Source organism: Artemia franciscana, chromosome 21 (genome assembly GCF_032884065.1).
Source record: "Artemia franciscana chromosome 21, ASM3288406v1, whole genome shotgun sequence".
In the NCBI taxonomy this organism is placed as follows: Eukaryota; Metazoa; Arthropoda; class Branchiopoda; order Anostraca; family Artemiidae; genus Artemia; species Artemia franciscana.
This window is the reverse complement of record NC_088883.1, coordinates 19,277,187-19,299,939: the sequence shown is the minus strand read 5'-3', so window position 1 is coordinate 19,299,939 and position 22,753 is coordinate 19,277,187. Positions and strand designations below refer to the sequence as shown.

The following is a 22,753-nucleotide window of genomic DNA, read 5'->3' as shown; positions in this document are numbered from 1 at the left end:
TGTGTAAGAATTTTGAATCTTTGTCCCAATTATTTAAGAGTGATTGTAAATACACTAAGGCCTTTGTATTGGAGTAAGCAATGTTTTAAGCAACTATAGAATTTTAGCCTATATAGTTTTGGGTTCAAGATGGGGGAGTTTTTTCAAATCATATATTGGTGGTTGGATGGTTGAAGTACCTGCATACTATGAATATAACAGCTAAAATATATAGAAATTTTTCGCTAATTTTAAAATAAAACCTATCAGGGTTTAAGCCTAACCTAGATAGAAAAAGTTCAGTGATAAGAACCGCAAAACGTCAATATAATATACGGTAAAAACATATATAATTATAAATTCACGAATTTTTCACTTTTTTTATACATGCAGTATATAAAAGTTAATGCCGGAATACACTTTCTTTGAAGCAATGTATGCGGTTTTAAATGACTCATAGATTGCCATATTACGTGGTATCCATCCATTATTTCGGGTAATAACGCTTCCAAATAACATTATTTTCGAAATTTTGCCGGGAATTGAATTTGAAAATCTGTTTTTCTTGGGTTTGCTTTAGATACTCGATCTAAGAAACTGAATTAAAGAAAAAAATGACGGAAAGTAAGGGGTAACATTAAAACTTAAACGAACAGAAATTATTCCGTGTATGGAGAGGTTGCTTCCTCCTCAATACCTTGCTCTTTATGATAACGTTTTTAGCACATTTAGAAAAGCTGCCTATTCTTAAAAAAGTGCCCTTGTGCTTCAGTAGCGGTTCCGAAGAAATTAGGACGAGAGTCAAACTTTAACGTAAAGAGCAAGGTATTGAAAAAGGGGGCAACCACTTTATATACGGAACAATTTATATTCACTTTGAGTTTTAATGTACTTCCTATTAAAAAAAAACTTGATCTTCTTTATCTAATTTCTGATTGTTTTTCAAATGAAGCCGGTAAATCTGGCTCACCACACATGAAAAATTTCCCTTTCCCTCACGCGAAACTCCTCCGCGGCAATTTACTCCGACATAAAATACACCCCCTCCTCCCTCTACAAAATTCCCTCCAGACAGTTTCATCCTCACTGAACATTCTGTAAAATTACTTGGGGACGATTCAGACAAAAAAACTCAACTTGGCTAACTTTCATATAAAAAATACATTAACTATTTTTATAGTTAATATGATTGTTTTCTCAATCATTCCGGAAATCTCCCCTCCTGTAGAAAGCATTTTTTGTAACTCCCTTTTCTTCTCTAAATTTTTTGAAGCCTTATTTTGCGCCTCCTTTTCATACATCAATAGGCTTAGAGCCTATCTATGAAGTTGAAGTAATCAAAATTTTTAATGGTTTAAAGGGTTCATAATTTTCTGACCCAAAAACCGTTTATCTACTAAGGTTATCGAGTTAATTCTTCCTGTCATCGTTTCTGTCCTTATGAGACTTGTCAATTGAAAAGGGTGTCCTCCCAAGTGCTTTAAAGCTTACTCGTGTTATTATTCTTTTTAAATATGATTCACGAAATGACCCTACTAGCTATTGTCCTATATCTCTCTTGTCAGTGTTAAGAAAAATTTATGGAAAAGCTATGCTTTCTCGACTTTTTGACTCTTTTAATTTTAAGCACTTTTTTCATGACTCCCAGTTTGGTTTTAGGGCAAAGCACTCCACTGAGTATACACGTATGAATCTTCTGAATTATATACATAAATGTCTTGACCTGTTGCTCTTTCTCTCGACGCACGAAAAGCATTTGATTCAATAACACACAAGATTATTCTTTGCAAACTATCCATACTAGAGTACGAGAGAGTACTCATTTTTGGTTTCTATTATATTTATCTAGTCGAGTTATCTCGGTTGATCCTCTCTTTTCCTAATTGTCTGAAATAGAGTTTGGTGTTCCACAAGGATATGTGATTTGGCCAGTAATCTTTTTGATTTATGTTTATGACCTCTTAATTGCGGTTAAAAATCTAAAGCCTACCACTTACTGACAACTTTGTCAACCTACATCTGTCACTAATTGTGACGACAGTTTGTTCTCCAATTCGCTTATAGCTTTTGCGGATGACAGTATTCTTGATACAGGAGAGTCTGATCTCCGTTCAAAAATGATTTCCCTTTTTAAAAGAGTTACTCAGTGGTTTGATGTTAATTATCTTCCCTTAAATGCTGGTAAGTCATGAGTTCTTATTTGTTCAAGAGTTTCCAGGGCTTACTCTGGTTTAAATGAAGGTTCTCTTAATAGACCTAAGGATCGATGCGTTCAATTCCTAGTCATCTTGCTTCATGACGATCTCTTCTTCAAGCTTCATATTGCTTTCAATAAAATGAAAGTCTCCGGAAGCCTCGAGATCCTTAAAAAATTGAAAAATATTTTTCCTGGGTCAACTCTAAGACGCCAATTTTTCAGCCTAGTTCATCCTTATGTTTCTTACTGTTCTACTATTTGGATGTCAACCTTTCCCTCATCACTGAAGCCACTAACAAACTATATGATAAAGCAGGGACTCTTATAGAGGATATTAACTATTCCCTACATAAATCCTTGCTTAACTTGAGATCCCCTTATTTTCTGTCTTGTGCTTCTTTTAGTTTTTTAGGTTACATGGCCAGCTTCCTTCTACCCTATGTAATAATATATCTTTTATTTATGAGCAATCGACTCATTATTTCTGCAATTCCAATAATTTTTAAATAGTTTATACTACGTTCAATACAGTCTGATTTTAACCCTCTGATAGCGTGTAATATGATTTGGAACGGTCCCCTGGAGTCTGCACAGGGCTGCCCCCCTGTGCAGACTCCTGGTATCTTCAAAAAGTATATTAAGGAATTTATTGCTAATAATCAAGTTTTCCCGGTTTTCCGAGGAATTGACACCTTCAATTCCAATAATCTATAACAATGATTTATAGATACCTTATACTCTGTCAATACAGTCTGACATTAACCCTCTGATACATTGTAACATAATTTGGAACAGTCCCCCGGAGTCTGCACAGGGCTGCCCCCCTGTGTAGACTCCTGGTATCTTCAAAAAGTATGTTAAGGAATTTCTTGTTAATAATCAAGTTTTCCCCAGTTTTCCGAGGAATTGACACTTTCAATTCCAATAATTCATAACAATGATTTATAGATACCTTATACTCTGTCAATACAGTCTGACTTTAACCCTCTGATAGATTGTAACATAATTTGGAACAGTCCCCCGGAGTCTGCACAGGGCTGCCACTCATTTGGTATTTCCAAAAAGTATATTAGAGATTTTCTTGCAAATAATAATTTTTTTTCTCGGTTCTCCGACGAGTTGATGTTTCCCGATTGGGTCTGCAGCTTATTTGTGTGGGTGTGTTACCCAGTATGCACAGTAATGCATTACATGTAATACTCCCTTGCTTTGTTTTTTTTTGTGTGTTGTGGAGGGGGTATTGTTTGGTTTGGTGATGTGAGTTTATTACCTTAAAATGTTTGATGAATGTATTTCTTTATTCTTTTTAAGTTTTGTTTTTCCCTGTTTTTTCCTGACCAAAAAGCCTTAAAAGGGAAACTAAGTTAAAGTATTTGTTATTTTTTGTGGGTAATTTACCATAGATCCTGGTATTCACTTATGTATTTCTTGTTTTGTCTTTTTTCAATAAATTCAATTCAAGCCAAATAGGGAAAAGGACTGGGGTCTAGTTAAACTGGAAGCAGACCCGTATCCAGGATTTTTTTTCGAGGGGTGGGAGAGATGAAAGGTTTACAAAAGCTTTCATCCAGAGGTGGCGGGTACAAAAGGATTTTTCAGGGGGTGGGCGTACAAAAAAACTTTTAAAAACGCATCAAAAATTTGTTTGTTCATTTTTGCTACCTTCTTACGAGTCGGACAAACATTTCAAGAGAGGGGGGGTCAGCCCCCACCCCTGTATACAGCCTTGACTGGAAACGGGTCTTCAATATTAGTTAAGTATGTTTTTTTTTAATATAATAAAGCAAGAATTTTTTGTTTTAGTATTCAGTTTGGAACACAGGATGAGCTGCACTGTTTTCTCAAGAAACAATTGCTCATGAACATATGTTAAGCGTTTTCCCCCAATACTTCCTTCAAATTTAAGGGTGCAGTGCGGAGGGGGGAAGCTTTTTCCCGTGTCCCAGATATGACCCTCGGTATATTTATATCTATTTTTTTTCAATAATTTACTGATTGGCTGACTGAACTTTAATGATGAGTGTCTCCAACATATAATGCTTAGAGAAACTAGACATGTAACATACACTGCAAAAAAGTCGTTATATTTGTCAACCGGATTATAACTAATTTCATCAAAACTGAACTATAGTGATTTAGTAGCGGCTTTATCATCTGATTCAGAAATTTCGCTTGTGTTTCTTCCTTGTATAATATTTTCTGTATCACTTTCTTCGTCTTGAATCATGTATTCGACTTCTTTTACTGAAAGCTTTGCACCAGCAGTGTTTTCATTGAAGAATTTCTTTTCCGCCTTCTCGAATTCACGCCGGACGGCTTCTTCGAGGTCAAAACTAGGTGGCCTAGAAAAAGAAACAAAGTTAAGTCTTAAGATTCCAAATCTGGTAACATGTATCTTTCTCTTATTACTTCCCAAGGTGTGTAGTATATCTTAATAAAAACTATATAATATTATTGATGTTAGAGATATACATCTCTTTAATTGTGTTGTCTTTTTTCTCCTAGAAATTTGACTTAGACATCTTGGAAATTTCCTACAGACGGTTCCCTCCCAAGGAAGGTTCAAATGAAAAGCCTCCCATCAGACTAAGATGAGCCTTAAGGAATGGCTTTAATCTTTAAGGATCTCTTAGGAATAAGTTAAAAGCCTAGATTTAAATAGAAAAAAAGAAGAAAATTGTCCATGCACATTTCCCCATCAGCCGGCTCAACACCCTAGTAGGAGTTGTAACCGTAAAAGTTAGATTAATAAATATTCAACCTTGTTTTTCCATGACTAGTATAAATGAAATTGTCCCATTGTTCAGTATAGTCGATGTTTTTCATTTGTATGGTCCAACAAATTTTGGCCTATCCGCTCCCCCCATTGACTAACAACAGAATACAAAAATAAGCACAGTTTTCCCCAAATATTAGCCCTTTAGCACAATATTCCTCGCACAAAATTTTAGCTAGGCAACCCACATTATTAAAAAAAATCTAAATAATGTTGCTCAAAAATTATGAAAACATTGTTCCTTTCAAATTTAAAATATCAATCGTCTCCGTCTCCTCTTCATTTATTGTTCCTATTCAGGCGGAGGAAAATTATTACAGTATATTTTGCAGCGGGGATTGACAGGGATGAAATATTTTTCTTCTTTATAGAGTGCTCTTTTTGCTTAAGTTCAAGTACCTTTATAATCAATAAAACAAAAGTTTCACAGAACTATCAAATTAATGAACCATAGTGAGGTTGCTATGGCTAGCAGCACTTTCAACAGGCTCAAAAAAGTTTGGAGGTCAAGTACTTTCTCTCTCCGGCTTAAGCTCTGCCTGTTCAACAGCAACGTCCTGCCTGTCCTCCTCTCTGCATCTAAAACATGGCATCTCAGCCAAGAACAAGAGAAGAGAATTCAGTCTTTTGAAAACACATGCCTACGTAGACTTCTTGGCATCCACTGGAACCAGAAGACAACAAACGAGCACATTAGAAACCTCACAGGTTAACCGTCCCTCGTCGAGACCATACGAAGGCGTAGATGGAGCTACCTCGGACACGTGCTGCGCATGGATGATTCCAGAATCCTCAAATCTACATTTTTCTGGTTACCTGAAGGCACTCGCCACAGAGGAAGACTCAAATATACACTCCGTCGTGCCTACAACAACGACTTGCGGCAGCTTCACGCCTCAACACAGCCGGAGTGGGAAGACATCGTCGTAGCCGCAAGTTTCAGAAACGACTGGAGACTCTTCTAGGACGCCCTGGGTGCCTCTGGATGCACAGGAGGATCTAAGGTCTAAGGTAAGTGAGGTTAACTCGTGTATGGGTTATGCACTCAACAATAAAAAAAGATAAAACTATCTCGAAATTCCTGAATAAAAAGATGGCGCTTCAACACTCCGCATGGTAACAATAACAAAACACCCGATAAAGTCGAAATAACCAAATAGAAAATAAATAAAATGAGAGCCTCCACCCCAGAATACAAGTTAAACTAAAAACTACTAATGAAGTGATTCTTTAAACTAATTTTATTATTAACCAAGGATTTATTCAAATCTACAAGACTAAGAAATTTATTGCAATTATGTATAATGCTATGCCGTAGTGAAAAACGGGACCTTTCAGATTTTATTAATAGCTGACGAACTTCAGAACTGCCAAGGGTCAACTCCAGAAAAAATCCATATTACGCGATCAAAAATAATCAGGAAAAGACGTTGAAAATGTTTCATCATATAGTAGTAGCATTAATTTATCATCCAAAAGAAGTAAGAACGACAAAATCAATCGGTAGTACACCAAAAGCGTCGCTTGCGAAGGTGTGCTACTAACAAAAAAGAACAAAAATAGAAGAGAAAAAATTATAATAAAATCAAAGAACAAAAACACAAAAACAAAGAACAAATTAATCTATAATAAGCAGAAGAACAGAATGGAAAGAAGGAAAAAGATCCAGTGGAAGAATATTTAATATTTGATATACATTATTCGTTGACGATTTACCAGGATAAGAATACGCTTTTAAAACTTTAATCTTTCTATTTTGTACCAATAAAAAATGGTCGACCGATCATTGTTTTCCATAGTGCAAATAGGCTTCATACTAAAAGGTACCTTACTGTCATTGGTTGGAAAGTTTTAGAACAGCTATGGAATCCTTTTAAAGCCACTTGCTTGTAAGCTGAAAGCATTATAAAATCAAAACTCACTTTTCATCTGGGAACACTTTTTCACGCAACACTTCTAAATCATGTCGAACATCAGCAAGAAGAAGAAGAAGAAAATCAAACGATCCAGCATCTCCTTTCTCTCCTTTGGGACCAGATTCTCCTCTCATGCCTCTTGGACCATCACTTCCGGGTGGACCAACAAAGCCCTAATGTAAATCAATATTTAGTTAGTTCAAATCCACTGCACCATATCAACCCTAAAAAGTTAACAGTTCAGAGACTAAACGAACCGAAATCATCAGATAAATAACAGCTCAATATGAAGTTTCTCTATTGGTTTTGGTTTCAAAACATCAATCATCTGACGAAACAAACCTCCAGGATGTTTTTCTTTTATTTTGGCCTCCAGTCAAAGAATAAGAGTAATCGACAAGAGTGGATACATGACAAAAAAAAATCACCAATCCCATCTAGCGCTTGGCGTTTCTTGTCTTTTTAGGGTAATAATAAGACAAAATTAGTGTAATTAGTTTAAAGATCAATCATCTGACGAAAAAAACCTCCAGGATGTTATTTCTTTTCTTTTGGCCTCCAGTCAAAGAATAAGAGTAATCAACAAGATAGGAAACATGAAAAAAAACACCAGTGCAATCTAGCGCTCGGCATTTCTTGTCTTTCTAGTGTAATAATAATACAAAATTAGTGTAATTAGCTTAAAGATCAATCATCTGATGAAACAAACCTCCAGGATGTTTCCTTCTTTTCTTTTGGCCTCCAGTCAAAGAATAAAAATAATCGACAAAAGTGGAAACATGACAAAAAATCACCAACGCCATCTAGACTTGACTTACTTGACTTAAGTCTCCTGCCGGGCACTGCTCGGCGTAGAGAGTGACGTCTGCCTCCTCCACCCACTTCGGTCCATGGCGAGTATTTGCTCTTCGCCCTGTCTGATGTTTGCCATCGCTAAGAACTCGGACAGGCTGTCGGACCAACGTTTTTTCGGTCGGCCTCGAGGTCGCTTCCAACCAACTTTGATAGGGTCGAAGTCATAGATCATCTTTGCGGGTAGATGTGGTGGCATTCGAAGCAGATGCCCGAACCATCGTAAGGTTCGCTCGGCTGCTTGAGACGAAAACCAAGACTGCTTTGTGAGCTGCAGAAGCTTTTCATTGCTGACGAAGTCAGACCATTGTAGGCCCTCAATCCTCCTCAGGCTCTTTGCATGAAATACGTCTATTTTCTTGAGGGTTGCAGCTGATGCTTGCCACGTCTCAGCTCCGTAAAGCATCACAGAACCGACTAGAGCGTTGAAGATCCGCAGTTTCGTTGTGCGACTGATATTTGGTTTTCGCCGGAGGTGACGGTTCAGTCTACCCATGACAGAAGACGCTTTAGATAATCTTGCCTGCAGCTCGGGGAGAAGTGAGCCATTTGAAGAAATTACGGAGCCCAGGTAGGTGAAGTATTTGACAATCTCGATGCTAGTGGTGCTGTCCAGGCTAGCTGGAGAGTTAACAGCAGGAGAAGACGGGTCTATGGCCATAATTTTAGTTTTGTTCCAGTTTATATGCAGTCCTACTTTGGCAGCCTCTTCTCGTAGAATTCGGAGCGCTTCCAGCAGCTGCTCCATGGAGTCCGCCAGAATGGCCAAGTCATCGGCAGAATCGACATCTGTGATGGTATGATCTCCGAATTTGAGCCCAAAGCTGAGACGTGAAGTGGCTTTTGTCATAACGTAATCTATGATGACATTGAAGAGCTCTGGGGCCACTGCACATCCTTGGCGCACCCCTGTCGTGATTTGAAAGAACGGGCTGCACCGACCATTTACTTGTACACAGCTCTCCGTCCCATGGTGCAGCGCCTTGAGAAGTCTGCAATATTTCTCGGGTAGGCCAGTCAACTCTAGGATCCGCCAAAGAGCTTTTCGATCGACTGAGTCAAATGCAGCACGGAAGTCAACGAAGGCAATAAATGCTTTCTGTCGGAACTCTGTGGTCTTCTCTACTATTTGTCGCTTCGTGAAAATCTGCTCGATGGTTGAACGATCCGACATAAAACCAGCTTGCTCCGGTCGCCGGATTTTTCGAATGATGCTCCGACATCGATCCAGCAGGACCATTGAAAACAGTTTGCCAGGGACTGACAGTAGGGTTATTCCCCGGTAGTTGGAGCAGTCACTTCTCGAGCCTTTTCTCTTCCATAAGGGGATGATGACACCCTTCCGCCAATCCTCAGGAATTATCTCTGTTTGCCAGATTGTAGAGAACAGGGTGTGTAGAAACAGGAGCATTGCAGGACCTCCATATTTTAGCAGCTCTGAGTTTAAGCCACAGATACCCGCAGCTTTATTATTCTTGAGTCTTTTTACTGCATGTCCAATTTCTGAGGGGCTGAAAGGCTCATGTGGAGGAACATTTTTTCCAGGTATTTGACTGCAAGGTTGGCTGGGACTATCATTAGGAGGCGCAGGCGGACCAGTATTATTGAGGAGCGAACAGAAGTGGTCCTTCCACCGCTCAAGACAAGAACCTTCGTCAGAGAGAAGTGCACCATCCCTGGACAGGACGGGACCCAAGGTGGGAGTTTTATTTTCAGTGAGGTCTCGGAGATGCTTGAATAGGCTGCCCATGTCTTTCTTTTTTGTAGCTAGCTCAATTTCATCGGCTTTCCTTGCAACAAACTGGGTTCTATCCCGGTGAATGAGTCTGTTCCGCACTCCATTGAGCCTCCGATATGTGGTCATATCCCCAAGAAGTCTTGCCTTCCGTCTTTGCTCTATGACTTGCAGTGTTTCATTAGTTAGCCACGATTTCTTTGGATAACTCCTCTTGCCAAGCACTAGTTGTGCTGCTTCACTGGTCTGCAATTTAAAATGCTTCCAGAGATCTTCGCTGCTATTAAGTGAGCCAAGGGCCTCGAAGCGATTCGATATCTCGATACTGTACTTCTGGCGAGTATCTGGTTCCTTTAGTTTCCCAATATCTGCAGCGACGGGTTTTCTTTTCGATCGTTGTGCATGGAGGCGAAGCCGAAGATCGGCGCACACAAGCCTATGGTCTGCGTTTCCAAGCTCTGCTGATCTGTGAGTTCTGCAGTTCTTCACCAATGATCTACAGCGTTTGGAAATAAAGACGTAGTCAATCATCTTCTTTGTACGACCGTAATTACTATACCACGTGTACTGATGAATAGTTTTGCGTCGGAAGTAGGTGTTTGCAATGTAGAGGTCGTGAGATCGACACAGTTCAAGTAAGCGAAGCCCATTGTCGTTAAGTGGGTCGGGGGATACAGGACCAACTGTGCCACGCCATAAACCCATATCATCGCGCACTGTCGCATTAAAGTCGCCAAGGAGAACAGTTATATCATGGGGGGAACTGTTGCAAGGCATCTGGACAAAGCAGAGTAGAAATCCTCCTTAGTTGCATCATCAGAATCGTTGGTCGGGGCATAGCATATGATGACAGTCATCTTGCCATGTTTGTGTCCAAAGCGGGCCTTCATTAATCTGTCCCATACAGCTTCGTGTAAAAGTAAGGCCTTTCTTGTAAGGCTATTTAGTGCAAGGCCAACACCATTCCTTCTCGAGCTTCCTCCAGACCAGAGCAATGAGTCACTGTTACCTATTCGCTCTTCTCCGCTTCCGGTAAGACGTGTTTCTGCAAGACCTGCAATTGACACTTTATTCTTGCGAAGTTCTTCAGAGAGTAGGTTCTTTGACGCAGGTTCATTCAAAGTCAAGACATTCCAGGTGGCTATTCGTAGCCCCCTTCGGTCCATAAGGTTTAGTCTGTCAGTCTTTCTGACGTCGTCAGCATGTCCATTGACGCGCGATGGTCGAGATCTTAAAAGGGAATCCGGGTCCGAGGCTATACTGTCACTTTTCGTAGCACTTAATTTTCGGGTGGAGGGTCGCTAGCCCAACCGACCCTAGGCCTGGAATCTGATTAGAGCTAGGTTGAACCTAGGTACTGAGATTCCCGGGGTGGGCTCTACCCGCCACATGAGGTTGCGGCCGTCCTGATCGGAGTGTTTAGTTAGGGGAGAAACCCCATATCCAGAGGCACGTGGTCAGCAGACAGAGTCTGCCTCATTCTGGACGAACTCCATTCACCAACGCCATCTAGCGCTTGGCGTTTCTTGTCTTTCTAGTGTAATAATAAAACAAAATTAGTGTAATTAGTTTAAAGATCAATCATCTGATGAAACAAACCTCCAGGATGTTCTTTCTTTTCTTTTGGCCTTCAATCAAAGAATAAGAGTAATCAACAAGATAGGAAACATGACAAAAAAAAACACCAGTGCTATCTTGGCATTTCTTGTCTTTCTAGTGTAATAATAAGACAAAATTAGTGTAATTAGCTTATTTTGCAAAGTTAGCGCAATAATAAGTGCCTGGTCTGAAATCAGGCACTAATAAGTGCCTGAAAATCAACAATTGTGAAGCTTGAAAAAACGTGAAGAAACACCAAATGCACGAAGGTATTGGTGATTCTTTTTTGCCAATACTTTTACGTGAAGAAACACCAAATGCACGAAGGTATTGGTGATTTTTTTTTTTGCCAATACTATTACACGAAGGTATTGGTGATTCTTTTTTGCCAATTTGAAGTTACCATATCCTTGGGTCTTGAGCATGGAAAAAGTTTTCAGTCCGTTTCATACAGATTTAGTTAAACTGACTTATACAAAAAAAAGATTAGTTCATGATGGCAAAGTAGTATCTTGCCATTTTTTTGTGTACTAGGCCTTAGTTTAGGAAATATTTTCGTGAATGTGCTAAGTTAATAGTCAATTAAGTGCTTTGATACTTAAATCTTAAAAACAAATAAGAAACACATAAATACATTATGTGTTTTCTAAAAAACACATAAGAAATACATAAGAAGGCTTAAGCATAAGACTTAAACATAAGAAGGCTTAAAAATAGCTTACATAAGAAACAAAAATATACATAATAAATTATACATCTTATACTTTTCAAGGTAAACGGCTCAAAATAGCCTTAATAAGCTATTTTTATATATAGCCTTCAGGTCGTGAGATATTCTTCTACTAAAAAAGAGTCCAAGTTGTGCCACGATACGCTAATTTCAGTTGGTTTTAAAAAAATTACTGAACTCACTTATCATAAAAAAAATGTTGTTTAAAAAAGGTCAATCTTTTTTTTGCACTAAAAAATTGGAAAATGGTAGAGATACAAATAATGGTCACTAAAATTGACGAAAGTATATGGCTGTTCCCCCTTTTATGTCATCAGCCTAAAGGCAAGCAAGTGTTCGTCACTGTGAAAATTGCACACAGAAAGTAGGTTTTATTAGAAGATAACAAATTTATACCATAATTTGGTAACCATGCCTTCATTTTTATCACAGAATGTGGACGAAGTTGTAACTCCCAGGAAAACTTTTTTATTTGATTGTGAGGGGGGGGGAGACTTGTAATTTTGTATTTAAAAGTAGAAGGCAATATATTTCTACTCGGTACTCACAAAGGGGTATACGCTACGATTTTCGGTTATGCTTGTGGCCTGATTGGTTCTTCGACCAGTTATCTTGACAAAACAGTAAAATATCCAATTAAGTCAAAATAACTTCTTACTTTACGCCAGGAAATCCAGAAATATGAAGTGTCAAATTTACCGTATTGCAGCCCAGCATTATCACGCGACATATTCCTGTTGTGACCCATTACCACTATTATGGCACTAATCAAAGATTATTTATAACTATAGCCATTCATAACTATAACCAAGATCATACCCAGGGAGGGTTACCAGGTTTGACGCCTTCCCCCCCCCCCACAATTTTTTTCCAGCTCGTAAAAAACATAACAAAATACATATAAAAATTTTGATGCGTGTTTAGTTATTTTTATAACTTCCTCCCCCGAAAAAATTCCTCTCACCCAAACAAAATTCTGGATACTTCCATGGCTATAACCATACATCGTTTCTATACATAAATTTTGGGACCAGGATTAATGTTACAGCAAAAAAATAAAAAAAAAGGCGCTTTGATGTGATACAGTCTGTTATGCCACACAAAAGGGGTACTAAGTATTTTAATTTTAGCTCGAACGAGCCTGTATCCGATGCTCTAGGTCTGCTGTTTCTATATGGCTACCACCAGGAAACAAATAAGACACATAAAAGCTACTTTTTCTAAAATGTGGTCTTCCCTGATGCTCAATGCAAGGGGAGCTGTGAGGAGCAATTGACAGTTTTTGGTGGCAACATCAATGGTGTTCTTATTGTTTCATTTGGATTGGTTTCATTTGGGGGGAAGGTCCAGACTCTTTTTCTAAATTTTTAAAACTTCTTCTAATTATAAATTATTGTTCAATAGATCTAACAGAAAATTTCAATTGTTCAAATAGTATTATATGTGAAATATTTGCCACCAGACAGTTTCATGTAAAATCAGTTTTTGAAATATCGGCTGCTATGGGTTACACCTACTTTACTAGGTTAAACCTCCTGCTGCAGCCCTCTCTGTATTAAGCGAAAAAGGTAATTATTGCTTCATTACTACCCATATCCAAACAAGACCCCTTGACCTCTGCTCTAAAAGATGGTGCACAAGCATACAATGCACTGAAAACATTGGTTTTGGATAATGGTTTGGAACAATCCGTAGGCAATCTCTCTGGAAAACATCTAGAAAAGTTTCATCCGCTTTTCAAAGCACCTGTGCTTCCAAGCTATATTTGACAACTGTCATCACTGTAGCTTCCAATATTCTAATCTTGGTTTGCAGACTTATCTTCCTATTCTTCCAAACTTTTTAATTTTGAAAAATCCAAAAAATCCAATCCAAAAAATCAAAATCGAAATCAAATCAAAATCGAAAATCAATCAAAATCCCAAAAAATCTACTCCTAATAGTTAGGATACAGCTACACCCCACGGTCAATGAAGTCTCAAATGAATCAACTCAGTCAAATGAAGCCAACAAAATTATTGTCTATAACAAACCGTAATGCAGTAATGCAGCTCTAAATTCAATTCAAGGTAATGCAGCTCTAAATTCATTAGCTATCTCATAATTGTTAATAATTTCTCACAATTTGGCCCTCTTTCGGCCATCATTCTTGTACCATAAAATAGCAGAAATCGCCACTTGGTTTCTTTTGCTGCTTAAAATTGGCAGTAGGATTTTTAATTTATGTTTGAAGCAGTTGTTTTCCAATAAACTGTAATTCAATGGTTCAATATGGTCGTGCCTTGGAAAACACAAAACAAAAAGAGACAAATAGTTTTTCCTCCATTACCATTCTCCTCGGATAAAATACGAAATCCTCTATTTTTGTAGATAAGGGCTTGAAATTTCTGTTTTAAAATCATAAGATACGCTGAATATAATATTATCTTTTTCATCAAAAACGCTTACCTTTACGGGAATTTTTATGTCCCCCCCCCCCAAAAAAAAAAAATCACGAAGAAATTGTTGTGATACTAACCTTTAAGTAACTATAAACTTAATGAATTCTTATAATATAGAATCACCTTGAAAAGCAGATTTATTTGATTAATATTGCAGTATATTATTCTTTTCTAGATTCTTTTTCTTTTTTCTTTTCTAGATTCTTTTGCTTTTTAGTTACTATCAACAAGGGTCTCTCGTTCTTCACAGCTTGTTAACATCAACTGTTTGATTCATTACTACCAGCTATTCAAATTTTGATAAGCCTAGTGACCCCAGAATGTGTAAAACTAGGTCCTTCAGTTTTACCTAGAATTTTTGCAGTCATCTTCTTCCTCCATGAAAGTTATCGACTCTTGGCCTTTGCTTCCAATAAAACTGACATGAAGTCTCTTGCCGTTATTCTAAAGAAGAAATATCAGATCTTAGTACCCTAGTGTCCGCTCTTACATAGAAATTTTAGATGTTCTATTGACCCAATTCCCCAAAAAATTGGTTAGTTCGCTTTTTCGAAAAAAGTTATTGACTCTTGGCCTTTGCTTCCAATAAAACTGACATGAAGTCTCTTACCGTTATTCTAAAGAAGAAATATCAGATCTTAGTACCCTAGTGTCCGCTCTTACATAGAAATTTTAGATGTTCTATTGACCCAATTCCCCAAAAATTGGTTAGTTCGCTTTTTCGAAAAAAGTTATTGACTCTTGGCTTTTGCTTCCAATAAAACTGACATGAAGTCTCTTACCGTTGTTCTAAAGAAGAAATATCAGATCTTAGTACCCTAGTGTCCGCTCTTACATAGAAATTTTAGATGTTCTATTGACCCAACTCCCCCAAAAATTGGTTAGATCGCTTTTTCGAAAGTGAAAAGAATCGGGAAGCAACTTACAATTGGCCCTCTCTTGCATTTGCAAAATTTGCTTTTCTTTCCATACTCAACAACGGTATAGCTATCCATCGGGAAGTCCTCATTCGAAAGTTTTTCTTTTGGCTGTAGGTGTGTGAAGTTAACAGATGGTCCTGGTGGGCCCTGAGGTCCAGCGGGACCATCTTTGCCAGGAAAACCTCTGGGACCTAATGGGCCTTCTGGTCCAGGAGGGCCTTCAGGACCAGGTGGACCAGCAGCAAAACTGTAAAGACGTATCGCAGTAGTCAACGCTTGGATCTATAATACAAGAATATAGAATATTATTTAATGTGTTTTTTGTGCAAATTAATCAAAATTAATTAAAAACAATATTGCAGATCCATGATCACTGGAAGCGAGGGCTGGCAAAAGATTGGGCAGCCGAAATTTCCCCTATCCCACAGCAACCAAACTGAACTTTTATTTTCTTCCTTTTAGGTCTTAGGCTAATTTTGTCGCAAAAAACGTTATTTGTAACTTGGGCTGATTGAGCAGTAGTTATTCGGTTAAAAAACTTGCCCATTAAAGATGAGACTTTTTTCTTTCGGAAAAGAATTGTTCAGGGAGATAGGCTGATATTCTTACCGACATGAACTTACAAAGTCAAGGAAAAGATCACTGAAATATACAAATAGCTTTCTTTGTGCAGCTTATAATCTAATAAATGTAACAAAAATTCTTTAGCCAAGCAGTACGCGAACGTATTTTAGCAGTCACAAGGAACTTCCGAAAATTCTTGAGAAAATACCAGCTGTATTACAGCAAGATTCTAAGTTCTTTTTTTTCTTAATCCCTTGACTACCTATTAACTTTGTACATTCACAATTAAAAGCTCACAACCACGAAGAAAGATAAGATATTCATTGACTAATGAAATAATAAAAGCTCATGGCATGTAATTTAATTGGCCCCATATCAGAAACGTCTATACTCTACACTCTAACACTTATGCAAAAAATAAAGTAATTATGACCACTTATACCATGATACGATTGTTACAACCTGTGTACCTTATTTTAAATTTTCACCACTATTTATTTTTAAAAAATTAATCCGCAGTTCTACGATCACTTCCTATGCTAAAGCACAAAATAAGACGAATTTGTTATTGTGCTGCGAGAGAAACACTTTGGTTTTGTCCCGTTTTTTTTTTTTTTTTGTGTTTTTTGTGTTCCTCAGGCCGAATTGATGAATATGACATTACATTTTGGAAAGCTCCATAGAACTCTTGCCTGGGGCCAAAAAGGATGGTTTTTGCTTGTCCACGAACCAGAGCCTATGGTGTGTGAAGTGAAGTCGAGTTATATAGCCTATGTCAGAGAGGAGTATCTGAAGTTGTACAGCCAAGCTTTCGTTTCATCAAAGCATGTTTCAGCTTTCGAGTGGAAAGCTCCGTTCTAGCAGGCAAGCAGGCAGGCACCACTTTCAAATTGAAGATGGACTAAAATATATAAGTGATAAATATATGCGGCAGTAACCCGTCCCCACAGTCAATATATCTTCTTTGAGTGATAAATAGAAAATTTACAGAAGCAAAAAAGCGGCATTTTCCCACGGGTCCGAAAGTGCTGCCATGATTTCGGCTGGGTTTATTATTTGTTTTTTCGGACTTGGGATTGAGGTAGAGAAATGTTATCAGATGTACCTCTTGTACTTTAAAAGTTCTGTCATTGCTAAAGAAATTGGAGCTTATCCTTTGCTGCTTTCTAAGTGGTGACGTTCAAAAGTTGGCCTACGGCAAAAAAATCAACTTTTGAACTAAGATAGATAGAATTTTTTTCGACGGCAATCGATAGCTCTTGATGAGCTGATCAAAGTATATGTCCATTTTTTCCATTTTTTGGTACAAAAATTCCTCCATGAGATATACTAGTTTAAAAGTTTCAAGGGGTTGACAACTTCAATAGTAGGATACACACTGAAACCAAAAATAGGCCGATTCCAATTGTGAGACAAGTAGAGGACTTGTAAGCATCAGTCGGCTGTTAGACCATTATCATCTTCTGCAGTAAGGGGTATGCAACTTTGGCTAGTTGGTGTACCTATTATTTGTTTCCGGTGTATTTGATGGTAAGACCAATTTGGTTCCAGTGGTAAGACATGCAGGGGACTTGTAAGTAATAATCATCTTTTAGGCTACAATCATCTTCAGTGAAGAGGGGTTTGTAACTTTTGCTAGTTGTTGTAGCCTACCCATACTCACTGTAACCTAGAATTAAGTGTTTACGCAACGGGTACAAACGATAACGTAAAACAATGAGGTAATTTCGTAATAATTAGTGTCACCTATGGTATTTTAATCCTGGAAAGTTACGAATAGCATAATAATACCAACTAGATTATATAAGATATTGTTCCAAGTTTCATCCGTCACGACGTCTACGATTGAAAAGGATAAAGTTCAACTGGCTGCAAAGTGAATTTAGTCCCTTCTTTCAATATTCTTTTGTTATTGTTGTTTTTTCAACGCTGAGGAATGGCCTTTGATCATGTAATTACTGATCGCGTTCTTCTTTGAACATAACGTTTTAAAAGCTTCGATAGGCTGACAACTTCAGCGTTTAACCGATAGCAAAGAAAAAAGAAAAAAGTGTTTCTCTTACAACACTTTATTCGGCGAAGCCGGAGAAAGGCTGCCGCAACACTTCACGTTGCTCAGGCAACGTAGGTCTAGTTTTGTTTTGTTTTATCGCTCATTAATGTTACAGCCTACCGTTAGCTTTTCTTAGATAGAGGTGCTCTATCACCTTTACAAATGTTCGACATTTACGCTTTTTATCACGACATGGTTTATCCTAAGCTATTTTAAGAATATTATTTTGGCTTATGGATAGTATTTTGGTATTGGGCTGGGTACACCTTATTCAAGCACATAATTTATTGTGGTACTGATGAAGTTATTAATCATTTCTTTTTAATTCTTCTTTTACTATCAAAATTGTTTAGCCCCTCATATTATTAATTCCAAAAACAGGTTTTTTAAACTGAAAGTAAGGAGTAACATTAACACTTAAGACAAAGCCAAATTATCCCGTAAATGAGGGGGCTGTCCCCTCCTCAGATCCTCCCACGTAACGCTAAAGCTTTATGGTTATTTAAAAAAATTTCGTATTCCAATTAAAAGGCCGCTGTGTCTCAGCAGTTGCTCTTACAAAAATTTGATTTCTTATCAAACAGTTCGTGGTAACGAACTGTAGTAAGGAGCGACCCGGCTCAATAGTAACCGAAACTCTAAAAAATGGAATTTTGATACCAATAGTTACATCAGAAGAACCGCATTTTGATGCTGATTTTAAATATATAAGTTTCATCAAGATCAGTTATACCCATCACGATGCCTCATTTTAGAAAATAGGGGAAAACACCCCCTAAAAGTCATACAATCTTAACGGAAATCACACCATCAGATTCAGCGTATCAGAGAACCATATTGTAGAAGTTTCAAGCTCCTATCTACAAAAATGTGGAATTTCGCATTTTTTTGCCAGAAGACAGATCACGGATGCGTGTTTTTTTTGTTTTTTTTTCCCCAGGAGTGATCGTATCGACTGAGTGGTCCTAGAATATCGCGAGAGGGCTCATTCTAACGGAAATTAAACGTTCTAGTGCCCTTTTAAGTGAACAAAAAATTGGAGGGCACCTAGGCCCCCTCCCACGCTCATTTTTTTCCCAAAAGTCACCGGATCCAAATTCTGAGATAGCCATTTTATTCACCATAGTCGAAAAACCTAATAACTATGTCTTTAGGGACGACTTATTTCCCGCAGTCCCCGTGGGAGCGGCTGCAAGTTACAAACTTTGACCTGTGTTTACATATAATCAATATAGCGATATTGATCCGGATGATATATTTGATAGCATTCATAGGCTATTAAGTGCGTCAGAAAATATAGTGTGGTTACAAATGTCCATGTCGGATATGAGGTATGTTATAGGCTGTGTATATATACCCCCTGAAAATAGTTCTTGTATGAATGAATATACATGGGACATATTAATTGAGGAGTATGTTAATTATGTTGAGCTGTTTAGTGACCATTTTTTTGTATTATTAGGTGATTTCAACGCCTACACGGGTACGAGTGCGGAGGTTGAAGACACACAGGTGGATCTTGGCAACCCTTGTTTATCAGAAATGGAGAGTATGGTTGAATGGTATGGAAGAAATGGATGCCCGAAAGGTAGGAAAAGCAAAGATGAAACTAGGAGGAAAAATAGGTGGGCCATAAGTTGATAAATTTTTGTAGTGAGGGTCGGTTGAAAATTTTGAATGGAAGGGTGGGAAAAGATCATGAAAGGAGAGATTTTACGTGCTTTGGTTCGGGGAAGCCTAGCGTGATTGATTATGTTATGGTTGATAGGAGGTTATGGGAAAATTGTTTGGATTTTTTTGTTATGGATGTTGTAGGATCAGACCATCAGCCAATAGAGGTAGTCATGAAGGCAGGACAGGCGAAGAAATGGATGGATGAGATGGAGGTTATGAGATATAGTTGGAGGAATGAGGGAAAGATGGAAGATAAGGGTAGGAAGGTAATGAAGCAGCAGATTCGGGTAGATTGTATGGAGGAACACCGTTTGAAAAAATTGTTGGAAATTGAACAGATGCAGAAAATGGCGGAGGAATGCATATATATACTGGGAGAAGGGAATTTTGAAGAAGCCGTGGAAGAAATATCAGAGGAAGTATATCAGAAATGCAGTGGAATATCAAATAAGAAGGAGATGGTGATAAATACAAACGAATTCTTTGATGAGGATTGTCGGAGAAACCTGAAAGTAAACCTTGTTCAACTTCTCAGGAAGAGAAGTTTTATTAGCCTCTACAAGAGGCTAATAAAAAAGAGAAAAAACAAGTAGAAGAGATTAGGGCTATAAAGATCAGCGAGGAATACTTGTCAAAAGACCCAAAACAGCTTTGGAGTGAAGTAAGGTGGGAATCCAAGGCCAACGACAAACACATACCTCCAGCTGAGTCGTGGAAAACATACCTGGAGCAGGATACTAGCAAAAGGGAGCAATATGGAGACGGTATAGGGAGGTTAGCAGAGGAGCTACGAGAGCAGAATGGTTTCCCCTTAAGACAAGAGGATTATAGTCTATTAGAACCGATCAAGATAGAGGAAGTTTGGGCAAGCCTAAAAGGAATGAAGGGATCTTCGGCGCTGGGGGTGGATGGAATACCAGCAAAGATTTGGAAAATAGGGAAAACAGTTCTAGTACCAGTTTTAGCAGCAGTTTTCAGTTTTGTGACTGAAAAAAGGAAATGGCCTGATCAGTGGAATGTGTCAGTATACCAATTTTTAAAAAAGGTAACAGGCAGGATCATAGTAATTATAGAATAATTAATTTAGGAAATGTGATGAGTAAGATTTTCTGCAAGGTTATAGAATCAAGATTAGGGAAGTGGTTGGATGTAAAGGAACTGTTATCCCCTTTTCAGGTAGGTTTAGAAAAAACCATAGTGCAGTAATCATATTTTTACTTTGAGAATTTTGTTAGAGAAGTATAGGAAAGGAAAAGGGGGAAGGAGCTTTGCAGCTTTTTTAGACCTAAAAGGAGCATATGATAATGTGGATAGGAACCTGTTATTGTTAAACCTGTTATCTTTAGGACTACCTCACCATTTTGTATTGTTGGTGTGCGAAATGTATAAGTACGTGAAGTTAGTAGTGAGAGTGGCGGGAAAGTGCTCAACTCCAGTGCAATCTTTATCGGGACTAAAGCAGGGATGTGTGCTGTCGCCGAAATTCTTTAGCCTTTATTTAAATGATGCCAATGAATTTTTCGTTAAGAGCAATGCAACGATGATATCGATAGATTTTCTTAAACTGTGCTCACTACTATTTGCTGACGACATCGTATTACTGGCTGAAACAAAGGAGAAACTGCAACGATTATTAGAGATTTCGGAGGTTTATTTGGAAGAGAAGAAGCTAATCCTGAACACATCGAAGTCAGTGGTGATGGTATTTGGTCGTAAAGCCATGGAAAGTGAAGATGTGAATTTTTTCTTTAAAGGTGAAAATATACCAGTGAATAATGAATTTGTTTATCTTGGGGTAAAGTTTACTAGTAATGGGAAATTCAGTGGGCATCTGGATCTAGCGAATGCAAGGGGGAGGTATATTAGCGGTGAAATAGCGAGGAGTAGTCTTAGACGGGTGAAATTTATTAGAGTCATAAGAGGATTTGGACAAGTAAGATAGTACCGGCGATGCATTATGGAGCAGAGATCTGGGGCTATCGAAAAGGTCCGAAACTTGAGGTGGTTATGATGAGATATTATAAGAGGATGTTGGGACTAGGGGATTCGTTTAGTAATTTGGTAATCCAGGGGGATTTAGGGCTAGTATCGCTGCGATCTATGAGGCTAGTGACCATGGTGAGATATTGGGTTAGGATACTGGGTATGCAGAGATTTCCGGTAGCAAAGGCAGCATACTTAGAGGCGTTGAGACAAAATAGTAAAACAGGGTGGCTGGCGGAGGTTAAGGATATCTTAGATAAGTGTGGATTAGGGGAATGGTAGAATGAAGGAAAAGCGATTATGGGTATGGAGGAAATAGTAATAAGGGAGGTTGAAGAGAGGTTGAAGAACCAAGAAATACAGATATGGTGGGCAAGTCTGGATCGTTCAGGGTCGCTAAAATTGTATAGACAGATAAAGGGTAGTTGGGGGGAGGAGGTATTTTGGAAGGCTGGGTTAAGTAGAGAGGATTTGAAGGCTTATTTGGATTGGAGGGGAAATGGATTTTTGATTGGGGAGAAAAGAAAGTATCAAGGGAGAAAAGGGGAGGAGGTAGAATCTGGAGGCGAGAGATGTATGGTAAAGAAAAATTGAATGAGATATGGATGGTAGATAGAATGAGAGAGACAAATTTCCTGAGTATTAAAAGGATAGCAAGATTTGTAAGGATTGCAGCGGCTCATCGGGAGCGTTTTCTTTAAATAGTATTAATTTAGTTTAGTTAATTTGTTGTTTGTTATGTAAATTTCCTATGGCCCACGGGCTTTTTCTGGAATAAATTATTATTATTATTGTAGTAATGGTTACTGAGAGGTGTACAGACGTTTTCAGGGGGATTTTTTTGTTTAGGGGGGAGATTTGGGGGGAGTACGTGGAAGGATATTTCCACGGAGAAACTTGTTATGGGGGAAGAGAATTTCAATGAAGGGGGTGCAGGATTTTCTATCATTATTTGAAAAAAAACAATGAAAAAATAAATATGAAAAGTTTTTTCTACTGAAAATAAGGAGCAGCATTAAAACTTAAACCGAACAAAAATTATTACGCATATGAGGGGCTTACCTCCTCGTTATACCTCACTCTTTACGCTAAAGTCTTTTTAGTAATTTCAACTATTTATTCTACGGCCTTTGTGATTCAGAGCTCATTCTTAAGGAACTGGGACAACATTTAAGCTTTAGGGTAAAGTGCGAGGTATCGACGGGGGTTGAACCCCCTCATACACGCAATAAAAACATATCAATATAGAAGTTCGTTACCTAAATTAATTCGTAAGTTAAGTATATTTTTTACCAATGAAAACGTTTGCAAAAAATTGGAGGGCAACTAGGCCT

At 38.1% G+C, this 22,753-nt stretch overlaps 1 protein-coding gene and 1 long non-coding RNA gene across 2 annotated transcripts in view; one reads left to right on the top strand and one right to left on the bottom strand.

Annotated features, from left to right (window-relative positions):
* The window catches only part of LOC136040600 (uncharacterized), a 64,868-nt gene that overhangs the window by 737 nt on the left and 41,378 nt on the right, over nucleotides 1-22,753 (top strand). Inside the window, exon 2 of the long non-coding RNA XR_010620823.1 lies at nucleotides 19,225-19,350. This is a non-coding gene — a long non-coding RNA (uncharacterized LOC136040600). The remainder of the gene's footprint in view (nucleotides 1-19,224; nucleotides 19,351-22,753) is intronic.
* LOC136040598 (collagen and calcium-binding EGF domain-containing protein 1-like) overlaps nucleotides 4,235-22,753 on the bottom strand; it is a 30,868-nt gene continuing 12,349 nt past the window's right edge. Inside the window, exons 5-7 of the mRNA XM_065724856.1 lie at nucleotides 15,152-15,427; nucleotides 6,875-7,041; nucleotides 4,235-4,518 (exon numbers count right to left, since the gene is read on the bottom strand). Coding sequence (XP_065580928.1) covers nucleotides 4,302-4,518; nucleotides 6,875-7,041; nucleotides 15,152-15,427 — 660 coding nt within the window. The 3' untranslated portion in view covers nucleotides 4,235-4,301. The remainder of the gene's footprint in view (nucleotides 4,519-6,874; nucleotides 7,042-15,151; nucleotides 15,428-22,753) is intronic.